Source organism: Solea senegalensis, linkage group LG5 (genome assembly GCF_019176455.1).
Source record: "Solea senegalensis isolate Sse05_10M linkage group LG5, IFAPA_SoseM_1, whole genome shotgun sequence".
NCBI classification, from domain to species: domain Eukaryota; kingdom Metazoa; phylum Chordata; class Actinopteri; order Pleuronectiformes; family Soleidae; genus Solea; species Solea senegalensis.
The window spans coordinates 1-21679 of NC_058025.1; the positions used below are offsets into that span (position 1 = coordinate 1).

Below are 21679 nucleotides of genomic sequence, written 5' to 3' on the forward strand. Positions count from 1 at the left end.
ACATACTAAACTATGACTTTTTTGACCGATTTTGGACAACATACTAAACTATGACATTGTCTAAATACTTCAAGTTTTAAAGGTTCAATCCACCCAATGTTACTCCTTTACCAGCACAAGTCCTGCACCCGATGACATCGGCAGCAAGAACAGCAGGCCCGCTCAAAATTTCGCAGCAGAATTTTTTTGTTCTTTTCTTTCTCTTTTTGAAATGCATGCAGAAACAAGTCAAACACAATGAAGTCACACCGAGGCACATCAGGGATAACTAAGAAAGCCAGTAACTTTACTGAAATCTCTGCAAAATACAAATAGCCTTTTTTTTCCCCCTCCAGCAGAGGAGACTTTTCAAATTCCATCCCCATCATACGTGTGCTTGTTCACTACATACAGCTGAATCAAGAATCAAGTCCCCCCCTTTGAGATTACAGAGATGTGGATTTAATTTAATACCATCTTAGTCTTAAAGTGGCGACAAAGGCCAGCTTTGCCGCTGAAAGCCACCCCACACACACACACACACACCAGCACCATTCCAGGAAAAACATTAGTTCCAAACCTCCTCATTTCCAGGTTTTTACAAGCTACATTGATACTACAAACTGACTTTTTTTTAAAACATATTAACCCTTGTTTTTTTTCCACTTGTGAGTACAACTTAAATAAAGCAATGGTGTGTTTGTACACATGACTGTACAGGTGTAAGTCCCCTCACCTTTCACCCTTTGGCTGAGGTTCTGCAGGGGTCAAATTCTGAGGTACCAACATTTTTTTTGTCGTATTATAATAGTGACAAAAAACAAGAAAAACAACTGATCAACAGATGATGAAAAAGAATGGCTTCTTTTTTTTTTTTAACAAACAAACAAACAAAAAAAAAACATAAAAGATATAAAGACAGAGTTTTCTTTTATGTCTTTGGTTTAAAATAAACTACAGCATTCTAAATAAACATGTTGTGAGCTAATAGTCGTGTGCTTTTTAAGCGGTGTAAACGTGTAAATGTGTGTGTGTGCGCACAGGGAGACCAAACACTGCTGCAGCCTCAGTAAATACATCAACTGAGCTGCGTCCGACTCGTCATTGAAATGTGAAACCAACTGTACATTTGAGCAAATTCTTTTTATTGTGTCGTTTCAATGTTTGCAAAAAAAAAACCCATAAATGAATGTTTTAAAATAAAAGTTGAGTTTACAACACAAACAAAAAATGCCACTGGCTTTGGTTTCTCCACACTTCTTACGCTGCCTGAAACAATTTATATACATATATATATATATGTATATACAGTACATATATATATATATATATACATATATGTATATACATATATAATTTTTCTTCTCAGCCTTTTTGTACTGAAATTAAAAAAAAGAAAGAAGAAAGAAAAAATAAAAGAGAGAGAACACTGTTGTAGAGGCTCTGCCCCTGTTTGACTACACAGTTTTGTATACAGTAACAACAACGTGAACCTGCATGAATTATGCACATATAGAAATATCATAACATTTAAGTGACAGCAGATTACGGGGGAGTGGGAGGCAGAGAGAGATTATGTGGCTAGTTTCATTATTTTTCTTTCAAAAAAAAAAACAAAAAAACAAAAAAGAAAAACCCAAAAACAAAACAGCAATTAATCTGAAAAAGGAACAATTGTGCTTCTCCCATACCAGCATGATCAATTTGTCCTGTGTGTGTGTGTGTGTGTGTGTGTGTGTGTCTGAAGCTGAACGTGGGAACATGAGGAGTCACAGGGAAAATGACATTCCATGAGAAACGATTCAAAAGAAAGAAAAGAGAAATGGTGTGGCTGGATTACAGTGAATGAGTTAATATGTGATGATTTAAACTGAAGGCTCAGTCATATCTCCTCATCAGCCGCGGGTGCATCGTGTGTCAGTGTCTATTGTTTTCTCTTGTCGTCCTGCAGTTCCAGTCTTGTGACATTTTCTTCCCACTAACAGGTTGTTTCTCAGCAATCAGGCCCCCCACCCCCACCCACACCCACACCCCACACACACACACACACACCTCCCTCGCCTCCATCACACAAACTGTGGCAATGAGCTCCGGCTGGTTTTTACGGTCAGACTAAAATACAACCTCTTCCCTCGCCCCCAAACAAGCACTGTTCGGGGCTTAAAATTAAAAACAAACAAACAAAAAAAAAACAGACGACGTGTGCAACCGCACATCGAAACTCCACTAAGAAACCAACAAGAGAAAAACAAACAAACGAAAAAAATCATTATTATATATATTTATATATTAGAAAGCTATACACAAGCATGTTAATTTCACAGATTTTTTTGTTTTTAAAAGATTCTTAATATTACCATTATTATATATATAATTAGAAATACACGTTTAAAAACAAACCTCTACAAAGATAAAACAGTTCAGCAAAGCGTCAAATCTCAGTCTGTTTTTCATGGCTTTGGGCTGCTCGTCGGCGCGCCCTGACATCACCTCCCCTGTCTCCCCCGTCCCCCCCATCCGAGTTGGGGGGGGGGCGAAACTTATCCGTCTCTTATTAGCAAAGCTATCAAAAAACACATTCTGGCTTATAGAAACTACAAAAAGCCACAAAAATGCTTTGCATTGTATTCCTTTCATATGAAAATATAAGCAAGTGTATCGTACAATTGTTTTTTATTCCTTTTTTTTTTCTTTTTGTTTTTTTTCTTTTTCTTTTTTTACTTTAATAATAATAATAATACTGAATAGTTAACACTAGCTGGAGAGTTTCCTTGATTACACTAATGTAGCTCTTAGATCAAAATGGTGGTCCTTTTGGCCCAAAGGTTCCCACACACACACACACACACGTGCGCACGCGCGTCTGTTTACCTGTACAATCCTTCAAATGTTGCATAAAAGCTTTTTCCCATTGAGTGAGTAAATAAACCTTGTAAATGGCCGGCGACTTGACCCCTGCCCTTCCCCTTGACCCTTTATATTTACATAAATACGTTGAACCTGCAACATGACATCATCTAAATGTTAACACACATTTGTTTTTTTTTTTGCAAGGGAGAACCGCAGAGCGAGAGCGAGAGAGAGAGAGAGAGGGTAATATAGCAATGAAACCGACACTGTACACGTGTATTGTTTTTGTCCAACTCAAGTGCTAAGATGTTTTTTTTTTTTGTTTATCCACTGGACACACTCACACACTCATGTTTATGCAAAAAAAAAAAAAACAAACAAACTTTTTTTTCCGTGTTTTTTCTCCTGTTTTCGTCACTGATATATCGCTGAGGCAACATTGTTAAGTATGTTTTCTGAAACAGAGTACCTGACTATTTTTTATTCCGCTGCTTATTTGTTGATATGCATATATGTACACACACACACACACACACGTGTAAAAGATATATGCATACGTGACTCTCTTTTTTTCCTTTTTCTTTTTTAAATCCACACGATCACGATGTATGCATAGTTCCCCAAACAAAACGCCCTCGATCCCCGATCAACGCCGCCCTCCCATTACAACACCCCCACTGCATTATATAATGTCAATATGTATAGCACACGCACGCACACTCACACGCACTCGGAAAAAAAAGGAAAATGAAAAATCAAAAGAATTACAAACAGATTCATAAAAAGGGGCGTTCCCTTTTCTTTCCTTCAGCGTTGAAGAGATAGAAGGAGCGAGGCCGTGGGGTCGGGCAGTGAGTGAGTGACTTTGGGGCACTGTGACAATGCGTTGTTGGGGCACCGTGGGGGGGGAGGAGGGGGGAGAAGACAGTGCTATCATGTTGCCCATCCTTCTGACAGGCGCACCCGCTTGATGGACGGGCTCTCGCGTTCGTCAAGCGCGGGCCGGGACAGTCCCAGAGGCGAGTGGAACTCGTTCCTGTGCTCGTCGCGGTCGCTGCCCTCGTGGGAGCTGCTACAGCTGCTCAGGCTGTCGACGGGAGAGCGCCCCGAGTCCTGGCGGGACGAGGCGTTCTGGGGAGGCGGCACGCCGCCGCCGTAGCCCCCCGACGTGCTGCTGGTGCGATCTCTAGGAGGAGAAACAGGTTCGGACTTGATGTGCAGGCTCTGAGCAGAGGGCAGCGAGAGATTTGAACCCTGACACAAGTGAGAGCTAGAGCAATTTCTGTGGGAGGGAGAGCAGAAGGCGAGAGGGTTACAGAGATGCAGGGTGTCACGTACACAAACGCCACAGTACTGTACACGCAAGCGCACACGTTCAAAACACTCTACATCAGGAGTGTCAAACATACAGCCCGTGGGCCAGAACCAGCCCACCAGAGGATCCAATCGGGCCCGCAGGATGAATTTGTGTATTTGTGAAAATTTCACATTACAATTAGAATTTAATCGTAACGTGAACTACTTTATTTTTCACTTCCAGATACCTGTGACTAACTGTTCTGTGCCTTTATAGATCCACTGTGATCTGTGAGTTGTGCTGCATGCATTTAAATGGTAAATTAAGGCTAATATTCTCAAGAAAATGTCCGGTTGTTCATACTGTGATATGGTTTGTAAAACAAGGGGAAAAATTAGGAGTTATTGTCGTTTATAGGTTATTATGCCATTTTTTTATATGCTAAGATCCGAAACTAGCGATTTAGACTGTTAAATGTGTAAATAGCGACGTTATAAATCAAGTGAGGTGAGGTACAGCTCATTGTCCCATAGGCGTCCATTCAAAAACAGTTCCCCCTAGTGGTGATTTTTTTTAGTTGTCATTTTTTTATACTGGAAATAAATAAATACAGTGAGACCACAAACGCCCGGACACTCACCCGAGCTGGCCGAGGGCTGAATGCTGCATGTTCTGAAGGTGTTGCTGTTGCCAGCCACTCATGGAGCCCAGGTGAAGGGAGCTGCCACTGTTGTAGCCAGACAGGGAGGACAGATCTGCACTATTCAGGGAATACTCTGAGAAGGAAAGAGACGACAGGATGTAGATTATGGGCTTGTGCAAAGATGTTGGGTGAGACAATAGCACCCTCTGCTGTTGGACTTTTGCATGACACCAAACTTCAAGAGCAGCTCATACTGAATGGACTTGCGTTTGAAACGCGTGCAGGACTTTGTAGTACGTACCGGTACCATAAGATGTAGAGATGGCAGATGGGTAACCGCCCATGCCTTGTCCTGGCAGAGTGGGAGTTGCTACTGATACCACTGGGGTGGCGAGTGACTGTGCCGACTGCGAGTTGTTTATTCTCTGGTTCTGTGACAGAAGAAGAAGGAGGAGGAGAAGAAGAAGAAGAAGGTAAGACACAGAGATGAGGACACGCAGAGAGATACGAGACAGACAAAAACAACAACAACAAACAAACAAAAAGTTTCTGTCCCTTTTTCTCTTTTCTTTTCTTCTCTCTTGTCATTTCAACAGATGCTGAGAAAATGAACGCGAACGCCAACTTCTGAGCAAATTAATTACTTAACGTGCGGCGCGGCTGAACCCTGCCAACCCTATCATTTACCAGCCTTTCCGAAAGGGCCCACTGTCGCTATAGTAACGCCGTCAGTCTCCACAGCAACGCGGGCTCGCGATGGCAAAGGAGAAGCACTTGACTGTGGCAGAGGGGATGGTTTTGGCAGAATATCAGGGATTCAGAACGACTCTTTGTTTCCTTTTCTTTTATCTTTTTTGTCTTTTTCTTAAATGTCGCGATCGATAAAAAAGTCCATACGCAGGTGTGAGGATGAAGGGAGTGAAGGGAGGAGAGAGAGAGGGAGAGAGAGGGGAGGCAGGGGCTGAGGGAAGAAAGAGGCCAGGCTGCTTTTACGCTGACACGCCACTGGATGGCACTATGGGCCCTCAGAAGATGCCACGTGAGGCCTCATCTTCAGCGCAGTCAGCAACAATAAAGGTTAAAGATACTGTTCTTTAAAAACCTGTATCTTGCTGTAATAAAGACATTAATTACAGCAAAAATAAATGGAGCACAAATGGAGAGGTTGCTTTCACTTCTACCAGGTACAGTATGTGTTGCTACGCGTTTCTGCTCAGATCTACTTATCTAATTATTAATCCGACTCACCAGCAGCAGATCGACATCCTCGGACTGATGGCATTGAAAAGCGGAGGGGATGACAAATGCAAATGAATGAAGAATACAGACGTAAGTGAGGAATCGAGGACACATGGAACTAATGTCACGACTAACTGAACACACCGGGGCGGAGAAAAGTGTGTACCAGTCTGATACGAAAGCAACAAAGAGGTCATGAGGGGTCAGGGATGATGATGATGATGAGACAAAAAAGAGGAATAAAAAAGGGGATTACTCACAATGGAGGGCATGTTGTTCTTGGCGCCAGGAGGGATGAGCACGCGTAGGTCGGGCTTGCGGTTGTTCATGCCGAGGTTCATCGGTGGGGGAGACTTTGGCTGCATGTTCTTGTTCATGCCACCCGGAGAGACCAGCAGACCAGGCGAGTTGCGGTGGTTTCCATATCCGTTTCCTATACGAAAAAAAAAAAAAGGCGGAGTAAGGACGGGGCGGGGGAGCAAAACATTAGGCCCGCCGATATTCTTGTAATTATATTTTTGAACCACGTGTTTTAAAACCTGTTTCGTGAAGTTTAATGAACCCTAGAAGTCCCGCTGTCCATGACGGTGCAGCCTAATTAAGAACGACAGGAGTCCATTTTCACCTTGTGCTCATTTTTCGGGGGTTTTTCAGGGTTTCTGTGTCACTACGACTTCCTGTGGTGAACTTCACAAGGTCTGTGAGCGCACCAGTAAGACGACGACTTCATAGAAATACTCAATTTTATTTAGTGACGATGACGATCACACCGACGAGAGCACGGAGACGGATAAGGCTACATGTGCCCTGCAACAGCCAGGGATTTGTGTAAAAACATCTAATTACGGGTCGCGGGACCACAGCGAGGGATGGGACCCATCATTTGGCCATCACAGTTAAACACATGTGGTTCTTCCAGACAAAGACCCTGCCTTTGGGACTGCCACCAGATCTGCATTCCCTAAGTACAGAGGGCCCAAGTGCAGCACCCATTCACTCCCCTCAAAAAAACCGGTGGGGCAAAAATCCTAGCAACGTCATTAAAAAACACAGAGAGCGGAGCATTCTTGCGAGCAACAACGTCTTTGTTTCTAACCCTAATCCCACAGGCTGTTTTTTCCCCCTGACTTCTCCTTCCTTCTCCTCGCGGGACAGAACACAGGGCCGCTGTGTGGACGTTCCCACTTGAAAGACAGGCAGGAATTATACGTTAGACATAAATGAATTTCCTAATCATATACTCCGGAGGGGGGGAAAATGAGTCGCAGATGTCTTCCTGGGCAATTTCCCCTCGCTGATCTTTGTTTAATTTGAGAGCGAGGTTTTTTTTTTCTTTTTGTTGTTTGGAAATGAAAAGTCTGAAAAAGCTCAATTTCAACAACTCTGAAGAGCAAACGACCACTAGCGGCGGCGGCGAGAGAAAACGAGTCGGACTGCGCGTGTGTGTGTGTGTCAGCTGACAGCCCCGCATTGTGTGCGTTATTGTACAGTTTCACGGTGCCTATTCCCCCTTTTTATAAGAGTACACGACAGCTCATACGTGTGAGCGACACATGCGTATGGGTGCACGTGCGTGTTCTGTATTGGACCCTCTCAGTTCGAGTGTCAATCTCGCGCTGGCAAAGAGGCAGCTGCCTCTTCAGTTTTCCCGCTCTCTTATTCCCGTGGCTGGCACTTTGTGAGATTGAGTGGGTGCATGTGGAGCCAGATGAATGAGACAAGCACACGCACACACACACACACACACACACACACACGTGATGACACACACACACACGCGCGCACACACTTTGGTAAATAAACTCAGCAGGAAGTGCATCGGTGTTTCTGTACAAATGAATCAAAAGAGAGAGAGAGACGGCGCTAATACACACTTTGGTCAAGATGACACGGACTTCATCTCGGAGGCGTTTCATCAGACATCTGTGTGCTGTGTGAGTCCGGTGATCATGAGTGGCACTGGCTATAGTGCTTAAGCACTTCAGAGCAGTACATGTGCGAGATAATGAAGGGAACGAGGAAAGGGCCAATTTAAGGACGGTGAACTGCGCGCTGATGCATCTTGGTTTGCGCCCCTCGAGTCAAACGGTGACACATGGCTTGGTGTGAGCCCACGTAGAGGAAGTACCAAAATTAAACAGCCTGGGCAGGAGCGTGCTCGGCCACTAACCCGCGCACAGATCAGCAACACCTGATCTGAGGTTCTGATAAACTTGCTTTGTGTGATTTCAGAGGTGTTAAAGGGACACCTGAGGTCATAGCTGGAGGGTGCACTGCAAACTGACTCGCTGTCTTACACACACACACACACACACACACAAAGAAGAGGTGTGGTTAAATGTGAATACATTTCACTGTTACTGAAAATATTTCTAATGTCCTGTTGTGGTCTAACAGGCACACTCCATCCTATTCCCCCACACACACACACACGCGCGCGCTTCCGTTGCGGTTTGTGCATTCAACCCCAAATTCTCCAACTGAACGAAAGGTGTCACAGGCCTGTTCACACTTACAGCTTGTACATCTGGGGCGCTGCCAAGACTCAAACAGACCGATGAGCCCTGACTTTGTCAGTTGTCAGTTATTATTTCTTCTCCTTCTGTCTTTTCTTGTTTCCGCGCGTGCGCCGCGATTTGACCGGCTCGCGTCTCAAAGACGCGGCTCGCGCGCGTAATTTATCTGAGGGAGTAATTGGAGTGTGATCAAGGTGAGAGGCGAACCGGGGCTTCTTGTTAAATCCACTCGGTGCTTTTGGAGTGCTGAGCGCAGCATAGATGACAGCTACATAATTGTACAAATGGAGGTGGGAGGTTTTCACATGCTGGGGGTACTTGGTTTGGAGCTCGCTTCATCAGCTCTCTGTCTGTCTCCTTCACTCACGTTCTCTCTCTCTCGCTCCTCACTGGCAAACGACTTGACGGATTAATGCGGGTTAACGCGCACGCACGAGTACACACCTCGATCTAATGTTATATTTAATTTGCGTTAACTCAACGTATACGACAGCGTATCGCTACAAAGTTCCGTCTCTAAACCGCGCGGGCAAATAGAGGTTTATGAAGACGCTGTTGCTCGGCAACCGACAACAAAACAGACTTTGTATTGTTTCTTTTCTCCCCCAGAAATTGGAACTAATTGCAGCTTCATAACGAGGAATGGGAAAATGATATTAAAGAAGATTAAAACAACTCAAAGGATCTGAGGATGGAACATGTAAAGTAAATTCACACTAAACGCAAACGATAACGAGAACTTTGTGATGCTAATCTCACCGAAAGCTGTCATTTTCTCTCCTCATATATGGCGAGAAATGAAACTACGAGACGTACGCGACAAAAGGAGGTGTTGCAGCGCACTCAGACACACGTTGAACAACACGCGACCCTACGTCTGCGTCCACAGGCCAGACAGCTGTTGTACAACGAGCTTATCAAAACACACGGCGAGGAGCGGTGGCTGGCGGTGCCGCAGTGGCTGGGCCACCTCACACTGACTCACTCGTGGAGGAACATCATTAAAATGGCTGACCAAGTCCACAGAACACTTCCATCTGTGTTCAACCACTGTTTCTCCTCTGCACACATGCTTCAGCCATCAGTGGATATTCATCACTACTCCTTCAACACACACACACACACACAGATGAGATTTAAGAGCGCTTTCAATGGAATCTTTTAGTTCTGACACGACTCCCTCTCTCTCTCTGTTTCCCTCAGTGTCGTGTTTAGCGCCGCTGCTCAGCGACGCGCGGCTCTCACAGTGCGCCTCTGTTCCACTCGGGCACGGGCGACACAAAGGCCACGTTTGAATCTCGGACTCCGCAGCATGCCGCGGACGGAACACACGCCGCAACAAGTGGCCCCGTTGTGCGCGTGTGTGCGTGTGCGTCTGCGCGAGTGCGAGTGACCAGACAGAGAAACCCAAGCAGTGACCCCCTTGTGACGGTGCCCTAGGGGCCAGACAGGGCTGCCCAGCTGTGCCCCGTTGACCCCCTACCCTCCCCATTCTCTCCATTTCACACTCTGCTCTGCCAAGGCTGTAAAATTTAACCATTTCAAATGTGCCATAAACTCGGTCCTGACATGTCCCCGGGGACAGATCCACTGACACACAGAAGCTAACACATAAGAGTTCTCAGACGCGGGTTGTTCTCCGCTCCGCGGGATCAATATCGCACGCACACACACACGCGGTTATTGTTTGGCGAGTTTGTCTCGCTCCAATTAGGCGCCGCGGGTGTTGACGTTTTTAATTTACACTCAAAAATCAAAATGCAAAAAAAAGGGAAAGTAAGCTGCTCGGTGGCAAAGAGAAGCCGAAACCAAAAAGTCCGCTGATTACCTGTCAGTCAATCTGCCGCCCGAGCACATCGTGCACTTTTTATTTGTTTCCCCACACTTGTTCTAGCGTTTTATAGCCGAACGCAGACAGGATGTTTCACAAGGCGAGCGCTGTGCAAACATTCCCAGATGAACTGCACGACCGCTAACATCAACACACCATGGACAGAATCTCCATTTGGGTTTGGGTTGCTATTAGTCATGCAATTTATGGCCTCGAGTGGGTGAGTGGGTGCCATATGTGTGTGTGTGTGTGTGTGTGTGAGGAGGCCATTCTTACCAGCACTGGTGCCTGCGCCAGTGGTGAGGTCAGCACCCATGAGGCCACCTGAAAGATGAAAGCGAGAGTGGAGCAAAAGAGGGAGAAACCGTTAGAGCGCAGACACCCACGGAACATCCACGGTAAACTCCTGTCTCAGGTCTCGCTCGCCTTTCAAGAAACGAACACGAATTCTATCACTGATACCAGAAGTATTACACTTTCCCACTGGAAACCTCAACACGCTGAGCCACTGGACACTGCGAGCTGGATTCATTATGCCCGCCGTCCAAGAAAAATGGCACATTATTATTTTTAAGCCGTGTGAGGTGGAGGAGTGGGAGGGTCCGGGACACGTGTGGTTTGGTGTGGACGCTGCGAGTGCCAAAACTCATATTTAGTTTACGCTGGCGCTTCAGAGCATCCAGTTGTAATGACAGGGTGCGCGTGTGGGCAGCAGCCTTCAGACCAGAGGGACAGAAAAAGGACTTTAGACAACAATAACAAGCCAACAGGCCTGATTTACTGATGTCACCAGCTGACTGGACGCGTCTACGCGGGGGCCGGGCATCGCAGTGTGCAGAAAACTCACATTAAATCAAACTGAGAATGTTTACTGTGGTGCTAAATCGTTGAAACAAAACTCTGAGCAAGCAATATGTGAGCGGACGCACACTGGCCACTTTATTAGGTACACACGACACCTGAAAAAGTGGCAGGAGTGGCACCCCCGTGTGGTCGTCCGCTGCTATAGCTCATCTGCTCTCGGGTTTGATGGTCTTCAGTACACGAGTGCTAGTTAGCGTTACTCCTGCACGTTACTGATCTCTGGAATCTGTCAATCACTGGATATTTTTTTTTTTCTTTTTGGGGCGTTCGCTGGTTGTGAGTGAAAATTGTCGGAGGTCAGCAGTTTCTGAAAATCCTCAAACCACCTGGCGCCAACAACCGTGCCACATACTAAGCCACATAAATCACCCTTCTTCCACACTCTGATGCTCGGGTTTGACCACGTCTACATGCTTGAATGCTTGAAAGGTGCCGTCACGTTTCATATTTGAGATATTTGCTTTAACGAGCCGTTTAAAATTGAAGAAAATCACTCGAATCACTGACACGTTTTACGCGTGTCTATGGGACAAGAGCATGTACATGGGTGTGTGGATGCAAGTTACCTGCACTGGGAGGTCTGTGTGTAACTCCAGGAGACATGCTGTTTCTCTGTAGGCCGTGGTGCGCCAGTGGCAACAGGTTGTGGTTGCCTAGGGAACCTCCGGGATGGCTGTAGATGAGATTGTTCTGGTTGCTAACAGGAATGGACACGGGCATGTCGTAGTTTGATGGGGGGACGGCCTGCTGAGAGAGACGGACGGACAGAGAGAGGGACAAAAGTGCGACTTTGATTACGACTTTGAAAGATGTCGGCGGCTCCAACGAGTGGAACGCCAGAAGCGAGCGAGGATTCTGAAACACTCCAGGATGTTTAAGACGCTTTGAAACATCCACAGCGAGCACTTGCGAAGCGGCCGTACACAAAAGGAAAAGACAGATTTCAGGACAAATGGACGGCTAACAATAGACAACCATGCATATACAAGACTATATGGGTGGTGACAGGGAGCAGTGCACAAAAACAAAAGGGTAAGCAGGTTAAAAACAAAAAAAAGGGCCACTCATGAGTCTTTAAATTACACCCAAGAGGTAATGATACAGTGGAAATACTCTGTCATTACAACTCCATGGAACTTACTGTCTGTATATAGGTTACTCTGGGGCTAAGGACTCCATCGTGACATTTATTGTGAAGGCAAAAAAAGGTTGACGTGAGGAAGTATCGCTGCATTTTTATTCCCTGCAATACAGTCCTGGTTTATTACATTAGAGAAATAATAAAAATAAAAAAAGGGCTATGGTTTACTGGGAACAAAGCCAATGGCATCCCACCGTCCTAAAGTGCTAAAGATAATTCAGTCTGTCTTCGCCTCGCTAAAAAGTCTGCAGGATTACTTGCAGAAAAAGTTAGCGCCAAGACTGCATGGACGCAATAAGGAATAATTTATTTTTCTGTCCCGGTGAAGCTAATGCAGAGTGTTTTTAAGAGGCGCTCTTGGATAGGACAGTAGTCTCATCGTGAGCGTGAGCCCAGGGTAACTCGCCGGCCCCCCGAGCGTCTCGTTTGTCATGTTTATTGTGTCACTTGGCAAGAAGGACTTAACCTTGGGAGTGCCCTGGAAGTGGTTGATCCTGCATGTTAGCTTTAGGAAGTACAAAATAGGGCCCTAAATTACTGCCATGTGTTCTCAGAGCCACGGAGCGAGCGCATCAGTGCTGGGTCACGTGGAATATGGGCCTCAACGCTACTTTGTCCCTCCCCCAGTGTTCTTTTGTCGCCAAATATTATGTTAACGTACGACGACGGTAACTTTGAGCGTATTTCATTGCCGGGGCTCAGTTTTACACAGTGGTGGTTTAGCCGAAAGCTAAGGATGCTTTGTTTTATAACCAGTGAGGTGCAGCCTCTGGGTCTCTTTGAGTAATTCCTTCCATCTCGGATTCCTTGTTGGGGAGTTTTCATACCTCAGGATTTTTCCCTGCCGTGTTTTTATTCTTGCTTTTATCTCTGAGTGCACGGCACGTTTAGGCCCGGACACACCCAATTTCTGGGTTTGGAGGGGGCCCCCCTCCCCTCCCCCCCCACTCCCCATCTGTAAGCTGTCCTTTAACTGGTGCCATCCTTCCTGTTTCACTCATCTTCCTCCCGCTGCCTCTCTCCCCACAGTCCCCTCAACAGTCCCCTGCAATCCAGAGGCCCAGTGCTTGGCAGCCACCCTGACCACACAGCGAACTGCCACTTGTTGTGTGCAGAGTCCCCACCCCCTCCACCCCCTCCCCCCGTCCCCACTCAGCTCTGATCCCAAACCCACCCCAGCTCGCCATACCCCTGCCTCGCTTCTAAACCACATCTCCTCCCCAACGCTCCACGTGGCTCAGACGCTACTACTGTTCTTCTACTGTGGAATTAGCTCTTCCTTTGTGAGGGAAGAGCACTAACCATTCCAACACGGTGCTCTGTGGATGAAGGGCAGGAACATGTTTGCCTTGACTTTGTGCTGTTGTGTCTTGTCATGTTTAAACCCAGGAACAAATGTGTCTTTAAAATGCAAATTGATTTGACAAAAAAAGGTGCGATAATGGAAGCGAGAGAGAGTTTGTACATGTCTGCTGATGTCTCACTGCCACACTGTCTGTCCTTGTTGTCGCGGGTGAGTGATTGCTGTGTTTCAGAGCGGGGAGAGGGAACAAGCACATGCAGACCGCACCTCCCCTGGGAGCAAGGCAAGGCATTGTGGGTAACGGGTTCAAGGTGGGGAACCCGGCGAGGTTAAAATTTGTCATGAGAGAAAGTCTGCAATTACTATAGCAACAGTGTCTGCTTGTTGCGGCCACAGCGGCGTCAAATTAGAGGACGGCTCGTCAAGCTGTGATCGAGGGAAATCAAAGATTCCGTCTCTGTAAGTACACGGCGTGATCTCACTCTCGGCCCCAGTATTTAGTCTCCAGGCAAACAATGGTGGTTAGACGGGTTAGCTCGACGGGAACTTGCCAGTCAGCGTTTTGGTTAGCCTGCTGCGGAATGCGTGCCGTGTCAGCCCAGTACTTACAGGTATCTTATGAGTTTTGATCATGTGATCAAACTCTTCGTTAATCTGTTTGTATTTCTCCTCAGTGCGTGGCGTGAGGATGAGAGCCGACTCGAGCTCCGGGCTCTCGCCACCTTTGTTCTCCTTCTTGCTCAATGCCTGCCAGGTCCCACCACAACCGCAGAGACGGACACGGGCGAAGGGACGGGGGGAGACACACGTGACGAAAACAAGGACACGTGGACGAAGCAACAGAAAGCACAGGGGGGAGGGAAAGAGAGGAAAGAAAGGTGAGAGGAAGGCTCAATGGGATGTACTTACACACAGTCTCTGTCTGCTGATCATCAGGTCAATGTCCTCGTTTATTTTCCTGTACTTGTCCTCGGACTCGGGGCTATGGCCGACCGAGTCGTCCGCGTCGGGGTCTGGGCTGTCGCAGCCATTTAGGCCCTTCTTTCTCAACGTCTGTAAACAGAGCAGTGGCACAGCACAGATGTGAAACAGAGGTTTGTAACAATGAACCAAAAAGACACGTCCAATTAGAGGAAGTTTGGAAAAACATTTCCTGAAAATTAAAAATACTTTGGACTATTTTTAAAAAAAAGATTTCCAGTGCTTTTCTCTGATTTTTTTTTTTTTCCTCCTCCTCCTGCAGAAACTGGGTGAATTTCTAAGAAGAAGAAAAATTGGCAGGCTTCCTTTTAACCTCCAACAACACGAGGACACACTGGCTTCTTTGTGAACAAGTGAAACACGCAGCGCTGCCGCTCAGGACGGCACAAAGGATTAAACCGAATCCAATAACAAGACGTGACGGATGATAACACGCATGACCAAATGACAAATCATGGGACCTTGAAACCTCATAATGACACGGAGGGGACGGAAAGAAAGAGAGTCATAATAGTAAAACACATTTCTTTTTTATAACCGTAATTATCGAATGATCATAAAGTAAAAAAATAAATTAAAATACAGCAGAGAGCCACAGGGGTTCACGACTGTGGAATACTGTATGTGTGCTATTATTAAGTGTGGTAGTTTCTGTTTTGGCCACCTGATGGCCACCTGCCTCCATTAGAGCGGCCGGGGAAACAGCAGACAGGCAGAAAGAAGCACCAAGAGAGAGAGAGAGACAGACAAAGAGAGTGCAAGAGAGAGAGAGAGTCCTTTTTTTAGATATTGTTGACAACCCTAACAACGGGGATAAGTTTCACAGCACATTACTGTGTCTGACGTGCACGCGGCCGCGGTTGCTCGGGGCGCGCGCTCACGCGTTCGTTTGCCTCTCGCAAAGTGGGAGACAAAAGCACGGGGAGAGGAAAAGTACAGTAGCTGACAGTTAGAGATCTCATCAAAAAGACCTCAACACACTCCTCCTCCTCCTCCCCACTACACACACACTCACACTCCCCTCCTCCTCCTCCTCCTCCCCCTCCTTGGCTTTAATAAAGGGAGATTAGTCTACAGGAGGAATATCACGGGCCTGCTCCTGTCTGTGCAGTCGTCGCTTCACACTGCGCTCTCCGACTTTCATCTGAAGCTTCATATCAGACAGACGTAATTAAATTTACTTTAGCACACCCTGTATTTGATGCTGATCAAGTGTGTGTGCGCCTCTCCCTCTCTCTCCCTCCCTCTCTCTCTGTATAGGTTGTCATGTGTGTGTATGGGAAGGGAACGAGGGGAATGAGTCCGTGTTTGTGTGTGTGCATGTGTGGGTGTGTGGGAGTGGGTGTTAGCGTCACGAAAGAAGAAGAAGAAGAAGGAGGAGAAAACTGAGAGACTGTGCTGGAGGAAGGAGGAAGATCGACGCTAAGATAAGTTCATCTCGGTGAACTTCTTCCTCTCATTTGTTTGTCTCCGTCAGCACTCACTCACTCACTCACTCACGGAGGAGATACGAGTGCGAGCTTCTCCATCACGAGTGACAGGGAGTGATCTGCTTGCTTCGAAAACAAACAACTATCCAGTCATCTCTCATGTCAGCACAACAAAGGCCCGTTTTCAGTGTGGTTTTAGTGAACTTGGAGGGCTCCTTTTGTGTGTGTGTGTGTGTGTGTGAGAAGTGTTTGATTCCTTGAGGCATCTTTGTGGTGAAGCAGCTACTGTAAGCGTGTCAACATTTCGCTGGCTCTCCTCTACTTTCTCTGAAATCCTCACTCGGCCCCCAGAGTGGAAATGTGGAATTGTGAAATTGAAAGCGTCTCTCACATCTTTTTTTGACAAGTCTTCAGGAAATCACAAACCAAACGAATCAACCAAAGGCGATGCAGGAGATCTGACTCCCAGCAAGGCCTACGGTAAATCAGGCCCCTCTCAGGCTGTTTCTGAGCTGGATGAGTCAAAAGAACAAAGAGGGAGCAGAGGTTTGGCATCATGTCTTTTTCTTATTTTTTTTTTATTTTGGCGAAGGCGTAAGATGTGAGATGTTCTGGTATTTCTTTTGTGCAGTTTCTGGTCTTGGCGATGGATCTTATCGAACTGACAAGAGCTGAACCGCTGCCCCCCCCTTTTTTTTCTCTCGTCTGTTCACATGAGGATGCATGCGAGCAAAACAAAACTCTTCCGTCCCACTCGCGCTCATTCCCACCGCCTACCGCCGGCGGCTCAGGGTGCGAGAGAGGTTCACTTCCATTCTAGGAAGAGGCGAGCGAGGGCCCCGGGATAAAGGTGACACCCATATGGAGCTGCAGAGCTGGTGGTCTTGCAGGGGGGGGGATTGGGCAACAGTTGCATAAGGTGTCGATGGAGTGTTATATGACTTGGAAGCATGTGGTCCATGGGCTTAGCTTTCCACCAGGGCTCAGCACATTGAGGGTGCGGTACAAGGGCACTATGCCACTTATCCCAGTTATGTCCACCTGTTTTGAGTCATCACACCTGTTGCCAAAGCCTGACACACAAACTTAACATCCAATCGGAGTCGCTGGTGCGCACACAGAGCCATAGAAGGGCCCCGCTCGCTCTTCCAGTCTTCTTCCACGCTTCTAATAACCCATCACTTTATCAGCACTCTGCATTTGTTCATCAGCCGCTGCTCCAAATAAGGCTTCCGCGACACCATCGCTGTTAGTGTATAAGACACATTAACGATGCATATTTCAACAAGACGGAGAATAATTAGCATTCAAAAAAAAAAGAGCTGCTAATCCAATGCTGAGAGACACAGGTTTGAAGAGCAGGTATGAAAATAGTCTTTGGGGAATATGTGAACAGAACAGGACGAGATTTGAACAGAAATATTCATGAGCTGTTCATTTGTGCCACGATTATTGTACAAAAATTGTGTTTTTTATGTTCAAATTAATAAATTATTACAAGAAACTAGGATCTGCTGCCTGATAGACTTTATTTTTTTTTTTATTTTGAGCATAATTCTTTTTGCCTTTAAATTAATTTCCAATCACGTTTGGGGAAACACTCACATTAACACAAAGAACCTGTAAAGCTACAAACTTCCACAGTAAGCGACATCAAAGTACAGTAAATATGAGCGGAGGAAAAAAAAAAAAAAGGGATGACGACACGAAAAGCTGCAAAAAGATGTGACTGCTTGCTCGGCTCTGTGTGTCTCTCTCTGTGGCCCCTTTGGAGGCTTGCTCCTAATTAAACTCCTTCTTCATGATGCTCCCTCATGACTCGACTTGTCACAGGGCCTAAGTGACGCAGGCGCAGCACAGACACCGCGTCCTACATACTCAGACGCCCCGTCTCATCGGTACCCTTCACTTCTGTATCCCCCCCCTCAGCTGGCTGCAGTACAGTGAGGTAGTTTGAGACGATCACAGCGGCCATGTCATTCAAAAAAAACCAAAACCCTGGATTTTAAGTCGAATTTCATCATTTTTAGGGGGTGATTCTTTACACATTGCTCTTGAGAGAGAACTGCGAGGAGGGTATTTGGGTGTGAGTTCTGAGCGGCCCCAGGGGGTCTGCGAGGGACAGCTGACGCTTGCACAGAACTCCTGCCATACCAGGATCCGTCTGCTCGGCATTCTGCCACCCTGCTCACCCTCTCTATCCCTCTATCTGTCTTTCTGCCCCCCATCTCTGCCTCTCAGTCTGTTGTGCAGTCTGTCTCCCGTCTCACGACTTCCTGACGCTTCCCCAATTTTTTGTACCACACTGCTCGACGACGGCGAGGCGAGGCGAGGCGAGGCGCGGGGCGTCGCGACGTCGCCGGCTTCGACGGACGGACGCGCGCATGCGTCTTTATCTGCGACGGGGTCGGTGCTGTGGTGAGTTGTGTTTGGAGCAAGCCTCGTCGCTGACCGCCCCCACCCCCCCCCACCCCTCTCTCTGCAGTTATGTTGGCAGTGGCTGAAGGGTATGACACATTCAATATTGTGTTTATGGCGATTGGCGACAGCCAGACCAGTGAATGTTTCTCAGTGTCCTCGGCCCAATGGCTGAAAAAAAAAAAAAAACCTTTACAAAAACAGACTGTTTATAATGGACCTTTATGTCTTTGCCATCAGTGTGTGGCCTTCAGAAAACACACGTTATAAAGACAAAGAGGCCCCAATAAACACAGCGATTTATGGTTGTAGTAGCATCACCCGAGAGAGACAAACACAATATAACAGTATTAATAACTGTGCTACTTAGGTCTAATCATGTTTGCTATGCTGTTAAAAATAAATAAATAAATAAATAACTAGCTCCGGTTTGTCACAGTGAGTTTTTTTTTTTTTTTGACACAATGGGATACTGCTCACAGGATTCTACAGACCTGATTCCAGGAGCGCTTTTTCCTCGCGAGACCACAGGGTGCACTCACAGAGTATGCATGAGAGACTTTTCAATCGCTGGTTTAGAGGACCTAAAAAGTCAATTACAATTAAAATGACATTTAAAGCTAGGGGCCACACTAATTAAATCCCCTTTCTTGAGAGCATTCTCTTTAAATAGTCTGCATGTGGCAAAGCTAAGATTTAGATCCTGATCATTTCATGGAAAAAAAATAAAAAGTTTGGAACACCAGAGACAACTGGGAGCTCCGTCTATGCTTTCGACCAATTGACTAACTCAATTTCACGAGAGTAGATTGGTACGGAGCAATACGGCTCAATGTCAGCGGGGGTGAGGCAGTGGGGGATAAACACTGTCCCTTCCCATCACGAATCACAAAGTGGAAATGGACATGAAGTGGACGTGCTGGGGATTAAGCTCCCACTGTACAATAAGCACACTGGTGGCCTTTGCTGGCGGCAGGGTAATCACATGTTTGAGATATGCTCTCATTCTTACTTGTTCTTCTTTTCTTTTTCTTTTTTTTTTGTCTCCCTCCCTCCCCTCCTCCTCCACCACCACTCTTGCTCACTCTTTCTTTATTTCTCTCTGCTTTTCAGAGTGGAGGGAACATCAGAGGGATCAGGCTGGCTTAGCTTATTAGAAGCAGATGGCAGACCAAAGGCAAGAAGGCCACAGTTTCATGAAGCGTGGTTTGAACATGCCAGGTCCATGTCGAGGGGCATGCCCATGGATGATGGCTACATGGTGTGTGTGTGTGTGTGTGTTTGATATGAGATAGTTGATTTTCTAGGTTACCAATCTGAGAAATGGAAGCCCCAAATTACACGTCTGTCTCTCCCAGTCCTCATCTGTGCATCCATGTGAACAACACACACACACACACACACACATCGCATCAATGACTTTTCAGTTATTTGGTGGCTTTGAAGCCCCTCACTCCTGGTGCCCTGCTGCACTATAATCTCAAATCAAAGGCGGACACCTGGAAGCCATCAACTCTGGGCAAAGTGACCGCGCGCGGCTCATATCGCTGTTTAGCTGTGTACGCGCTGTTTAGGGATTACTAGATTGACTGAATGGGAGTGAGAATTAGAGCAAAAAATAGAGGCAAGTGTTAGAGTGAGGGAGGAGGAGGCGACACAGTGCCTCCAAACTGTGACACTGTGGCTTGTGCATGTGCTAAAATCTCCATTTAATAAAAAAAAAGAAAAAAAAAAAGAGCCCGCTGCAGACGAGAGCCCACTCACAGACAGGCAGTGTTAGCTAGCCAGTACACATCACAATACCAGATGGTGCAGTGTTTCCCATATGGACGAGACACACACTAAGCACATGTCAGAATCCAACACTGTTTGCTACAGCAGCATCACAGCCCCGGGAACAAAGTGGTCATTCAGTCTAGTCACTGCACTGTATAATTACCCAGATAGACATTATCAGACACAATGCCAGCTCAGTGAAAGTGGATAAAAAGGGCACTTATATCTGCACCCCTGTCACCCGTCTTTCATCGCGTCCACACTCGCAGTTGCGTAACACGTTTCTAGCGAAATGAACGAGATTTAACGGGTTTATCTAAAATGAGACAAGGGAAATAAATCCCTTTTCCACGGTGAACGGAGTGGAAACACTCCAGCGCTCCTGTTGCTCCGTAATCACAACAGGTGAGCACTGTATGCGACACCGTCAGTAAATCGATGACTTACTTCAAGTTATTAAAGACTCTGGAGCGACAGTGCCGCTTCAGCTAAACGACTCCAGTCACCTCGGGGTGGCAACGGGTTAAACTCCAAGTCGCCGCCCCCTCCAGCCACCTTCTATCTACTCTTTGTCCCTCCACCGATCGTCACTTATCGTCTTTTGTCTCACTGTCTCTTATCGTGCGGTGCCACAGCAGGAAAAGGGAGCCTGAGGGAGGCCTTCAGTAACAATGACCAGCCGGTTGACCTCCATACTGTGACCTTGAGTTTCCACACCCTGCCCAAAGCAGCAATCATGGCAGGAGATGGGGGTGAGGCCGGGGGGAGGGAGGGGGGGAGGCTCTAGGCAGGGCAGGGAATGCCATCTATATAAATAGATCTTCATTATTCTGGATTTTCCACAAATAGTTTCAAAGAACAAGGCATCATTTCATCTTAATGGCTGGCGTGAATTGTTTTGGGCTGTGTAGTGGAAAAGCATTGCCTTTTGGCAGCGTGGCCTCAGAAGTGGCCTGCCCTTTTTTTTTTTTTCACCACTCCACACTATAGGGACCGCATATTGGCACATTTCAAATGGTCTATTTTTAAAACCTGCTTCTGTTGTTGTGCGAGTACGTCAAACTTCCGCTTAGGAACTCTGACCTCGGGGAAAAAGCAAAACAAAAAAACACTTCTGACAGAGATCCAAGCGCGACTCTTTTTTCATATTAAATTTTATCCGTCAAAAAAAAGGGGAAGAAACAAATGTAAGCGCCTATAAAACGTGAACTCAGTGAACTTTACTCTCTTTGTGTGGAATGCTTGCTACTGCCAGTGTCAACATAGCAATAATGCAAAATATGAGAGCGTGAACCTGTAAATGAGGAAACAAAATAAACAAAATATTGAATCGCAAGTTGTAAAAAAAAAAAAAAAGTTTACGAAGAAGTTATCAGCGTGTTCACCCGGGGGGCCTTGTGTCATAGAAACC

General features: G+C 46.5%; 1 protein-coding gene across 10 annotated transcripts in view; it reads right to left on the bottom strand.

The window, feature by feature from the left end:
* Positions 1 to 3501: 3501 nt before the first annotated feature.
* Positions 3502 to 21679, bottom strand: part of mef2cb (myocyte enhancer factor 2cb) — a 64562-nt gene continuing 46384 nt past the window's right edge. For 3 of the 10 annotated variants that reach the window (XM_044025636.1, XM_044025634.1, XM_044025637.1), the window contains 8 exons: positions 14573 to 14716; positions 11786 to 11966; positions 10632 to 10679; positions 6269 to 6441; positions 6018 to 6041; positions 5071 to 5200; positions 4767 to 4902; positions 3502 to 4111 (listed from right to left, as the gene is read on the bottom strand). In XM_044025636.1, coding sequence (XP_043881571.1) covers positions 3763 to 4111; positions 4767 to 4902; positions 5071 to 5200; positions 6018 to 6041; positions 6269 to 6441; positions 10632 to 10679; positions 11786 to 11966; positions 14573 to 14716 — 1185 coding nt within the window. In that variant the 3' untranslated portion in view covers positions 3502 to 3762. Of the gene's footprint in view, positions 4112 to 4766; positions 4903 to 5070; positions 5201 to 6017; positions 6042 to 6268; positions 6442 to 10631; positions 10680 to 11785; positions 11967 to 14272; positions 14411 to 14572; positions 14717 to 21679 lie in introns of all 10 variants that reach the window. The other 7 variants (XM_044025643.1, XM_044025640.1, XM_044025639.1 and 4 more) reach the window with 7 other exon arrangements.